A 4,339-nucleotide genomic window follows, 5' to 3' on the forward strand; every position below is an offset into this window, starting at 1 on the left:
CCAGTCCGTGCCAAACATAATCCCAAACTAAACTAGTCCCACCTGCCTGCTCCTGGCCCATCTCCCTCCAAACCTTTCCTAATCATGTCCTTGTCCAAATGTCTTTCAAACATTGCAACCGTACCCACGTCCACCGCTTCCTCAGGAAGTTCACTCCACACACGACCCACCCTGTGTGTAAAAACAATTGCCTTGTGTCCTTTTTAAAATCTTGCTCCTCTCACCTTAAAAATATGCCCCCTAGTCTTGAACTCCCCCACACCAGGGAAAAGATACTTGTCATTCACCTTATCTACACCCTTTCACAGGAGGAGTACTTTAAACGTTCTAATATTCAAGGCCACGGGCTGGATGAGCGCAGATAGGTCAGTGTAGATAGGCCGAAGGGCCTCTTCAGTGCTGTATGGCTATGACCTGCTGCCATTCCTAGGCCTCGCTTTGTAACACATGCCTGCCCCGCTCCCCCACCACCCCCAACCCTTTTGTCTTCAGCCCCTTGGAGGGGTCAGATTTCCGTGCACTTTCAGAGTGAATCCTGGCACATGGAGTGCTGGGGGGAGCATCAAGTGAGCATAATTGCCCTCCACCCGCCCACCCACCCACCTCCAGGGTGCTGGAATATCTGTTGAGGACCCCTCCACTCCCCACCCATCCCCAGACCCCCCCACCCTCCCAAACAATCCAGGCTTGACGACTGGACCTCGGAGCCGAAGAGGTGGATAATGAAATGCAGAAACATGCCTTTCTCCTCTTGCAAGGTGAGATTGCGGTTGCACAAGTTCCCTTTGCAGCACACGATGCGGAGGTGAGGCCACGAATATTCACAGGGTAGATCCTGATATGGATGGCAGCCCTTCCGAATCTGACCCGGAATCCGGCTGTCGACCGAAACAAAGCACTGCACTCCGCTACAAGTCTCCGTTTTACAATAGCCATGCTCACAAACACACTCGAACCTCACGGCCTCCTGCTCACCTGTAAGCGAGAAATAGACAAAACTTGGCAATGTCACAGTGAAATGGGCCGAACGCCATTGAAATGTCGATGTAACTGATCAGCGTTCGGCTGTGTGCTGCGAGAACGCAGGTTAGACGCTGTTTTGCCGTCGATAAAAGGGCCCTTGGAAACAATTCACGGTGTGACGCAGAGAGGCGGCAGCGTCTTTATTCACTCCCGTGGCTGACCCTGGAGGGAGTCGTGGAATAGAAAGCAAACTCCCGCGGACGCTGGGAAATCTGAAGTCAAAGCAGGAGTTGCTGGAGAAACCCGGCAGGTCGTGAACTGGAAAATAAAAGAAATCACAGCGGGTGCTGAGGATCTGAAAACCAAAACAGGAATTGCTGGCAGCAGCTGTGGACAGAGCGAGAGGAATCAAGTTCTGAAGAAGAGTCACTGGATTTGAACAGTTAGGTCATGAATTCTGGTTTTCACTCTCTCTCTCTCCACAGATACTGCCAGACCTGCTGAGTTTTTCCATGCCTGCTCAGCACAGGTTCTGAATGCTTTCCTTTGTTCCTGGTTGGACAGTCAGACAGAGGGCAACGTGCCAGAAATGAATCTTCTCTCCTGTGTGTCTGATCAGTGCTCCAGGTATGAACAGCCACGTTGGGAATACTGTCAGGGAATGTGGAACTGTTTTAAAATCTCCGGGTTGTGTTAAAACGGAGAGCTGGAGAGAATTGCCAGTTTCCCTCCGGGTTAAACACCGAAGGTCTGGTGTGTTACACCGACTGAGGGGCACTGTCAAAGCAATATCCTGCAGATGCTGGAAATCAGAAATAAAGACAGAAAGTGCTGGAGAAACTCAGTAGGTCTGGCAACATGTGGGGAGAGATAGAAACTGAGTTAACGTTTCAAGTCTGGTATGACTCTTTTTCAGAACTGATAGAGGGGCAGGGCTGAGGAGTGTGTGAATAAGATGGCAGGACTGACAGAGGGATTGTTTAGGAGTGTATTCACTGGAGTTTCGAAACATGAAGGGACATCTCATAGAAACTTAGAAAATCCGAGCAGGTCCAGACTGTGTAATGCAGGAAGGATGTTCCCAATGGTGGGGGAGTCCAGAGTCAGGGGGTCACAGTCTAAGGATATGGGAGAGGCCATTTCGGACTGAGATGAGGAGAAACATCTTCACCCAGAGACAGGGGATCCTGTGGAATTCCCCGCCACAGAAAGAAGGAATTTGATATCGTTCTTAGGCTGAAAGGGATCAAAGGATACCAGAAGAGAGCAGAAACAGGGGACTGAGTTGGATGATCAGCCATGATCATATTAAATGGTGTAGCAGGATCAAGGGGCTGAATGGCCTACTCTTGCTTCTGTTTTCGATGTTTCTATAAGAAAGAAGTAATGGGGAAGGTGAAGGGAATGTTGGTCTTCATTCCAAAGGGATTGGAGTATAAAAGTCGGGACGCTTTGCAAGACACCGGTCAGACCACAGTGGGAATACTGTGAACAGGTTTGGATCCCTTTCCCTGAGGAAAGACAGACTGACATTGGAGGCAGCCCAGAGAAGGTCCACTCGGCTGATCCCGGGTATGGAGGGACTGTCCCATGAGGAGAGGTTGAGGAGGTTGGGCCTGGACTCATTGGGGTTTAGAAGAATGAGAGGTGACCTTATTGAAACATCCAGGATTCCCTGGGGGACTTGACAGGGGGGATGTGGAGAGGTTGTTTCCCCTTGTGGGAGAGTCTAGGACCAGAGGGTACAATCCCAGAATAAGGGGTCACCCATTGCAGACAGAGATGAGGAGGAATTTCTTCCCTCAGAGGGGAGTGAGTCTGTGGAATTCTTTCCCACAGAGGGCTGTCGGGGCTGGGTCAGTGAGTATATTCAAGGCTGGGACAGAGGGGCTTTTACTAAGGAGGGGAATGGAGGGGTGATGGGGAAAAGGCAGGAGAGTGGAGTTGGGGATGAACAGATCAGCCGTGACCTCAATGAATGGTGGAGCAGATTTGATGGGCTGAATGGCCTCCCACTGCTCCAGTGCTTTGAGGTATTGTTGATCCAGTACAAAGCAGCCCTTCTGATTGTCATGCATTTGACTGGCACTTTCAACATCCACTCCCTCCCCCCACTGACGCTCAGTAGCAGCAGTGTGTACCATCTACAAGATGCACTGCAGATATTCTCCAAAGACCCTCAGACAGCACCTTCCAAACCCACCACCACTTCCATCTAGAAGGACAAGGGCAGCAGAGACATGGGAACACCATCCCCTGCAAGTTCCTCTCCAAGCCCCTCACCATCCTGGCTTGGAAATATATCGCCGTTCCTTCAGTGTTGCTGGGTCAAAACCCTGGAATTCCCTCCCTCAGGGCATTGTGGGCCAACACACAGCACATGGACTGCAGCGGTTCAAGATGGCAGCTCACCCCCACCTTCTCAAGGGGCATCAAAGGACGGGGTAATAAATGCTACCAAGCTTATCTCAAGAAAAAGTTGAAAAGCAGCAAACCAAAATTGACCTGGAAATGGGACCGGGGCTGCAAACTCTCATTGACTTGAAGAAACCGAAACCTTTGCTTAAAAAGCACGTAGAAGTGGTGAAAGTGCACAGGTTTCAACATTACCTTCAGAGGCAGAGAGGGAACCGATCAGTCCTGCCAGGATAATGGCAGAGAGTGCTGTCATCACCATCGGAGACCTGCCAAAGAGAAAGAAGAGTTCTGCTTGTTTGATTGCTGCTGTGTGGAACAGTTTAACAGAAGCAAGACCAAACGTTTCAACCTTCCTTCCTGAACTGCCAAGCCCAGAACCCGGAACGTAATTCTCCCAGGGTCCCTCCGAATTCAGCACAGGTCCCCTCACTCAGAGGTGAAAGTTTGTCCACCTTCACACAGGTTTTGATCACGTTCTGCCCATTCTGGACATTTCGCTCAGAGATATTGACTCGGGTTTATCAAAATAAAGGGTGGTAACATTGTACAGTCCCCCAGCTGACGTCCGCAGACAGAGTAAAGCTGTCCCCACCGCCATCAAACACTCCCAAGGACAGAGACAGCAATAGGTCAGATACAGAGTAAAGCTCCCTCTACACTGTCCCCCCATCAAACACACCCAGGACAGGGACAGCACGGGGTCAGATACAGAGTAAAGCTGTCCCCATCGCCATCAAACACTCCCAAGGACAGAGATGGCACGGGGTCAGATACAGAGTAAAGCTCCCTCTACACTGTCCCCCCATCAAACACTCCCAGGACAGGGACAGCACGGGGTTAGATACAGAGTAAAGCTCTCTCTACACTGTCCCAATCAGACACTCCCAGGACAGGGACAGCATGGAGTTAGATACAGAGTGAAGCGCTCTCTACACTGTCCCCCCATCAAACACTCCCA

The 4,339-nt window shown here is 50.7% G+C and overlaps 1 protein-coding gene across 1 annotated transcript in view; it reads right to left on the reverse strand.

Annotated features, from left to right (window-relative positions):
- The window catches only part of LOC122546908 (activin receptor type-1-like), a 17,388-nt gene extending 13,744 nt beyond the window's left edge, over window positions 1–3,644 (reverse strand). The window contains exons 1-2 of the mRNA XM_043685520.1: window positions 3,574–3,644; window positions 742–975 (exon numbers count right to left, since the gene is read on the reverse strand). Of these exons, the coding sequence (XP_043541455.1) occupies window positions 742–975; window positions 3,574–3,640 (301 nt within the window). The 5' untranslated portion in view covers window positions 3,641–3,644. The remainder of the gene's footprint in view (window positions 1–741; window positions 976–3,573) is intronic.
- Window positions 3,645–4,339: the final 695 nt, after the last annotated feature.

This window comes from Chiloscyllium plagiosum, unplaced genomic scaffold (assembly GCF_004010195.1).
Source record: "Chiloscyllium plagiosum isolate BGI_BamShark_2017 unplaced genomic scaffold, ASM401019v2 scaf_11098, whole genome shotgun sequence".
Lineage (NCBI taxonomy): Eukaryota > Metazoa > Chordata > Chondrichthyes > Orectolobiformes > Hemiscylliidae > Chiloscyllium > Chiloscyllium plagiosum.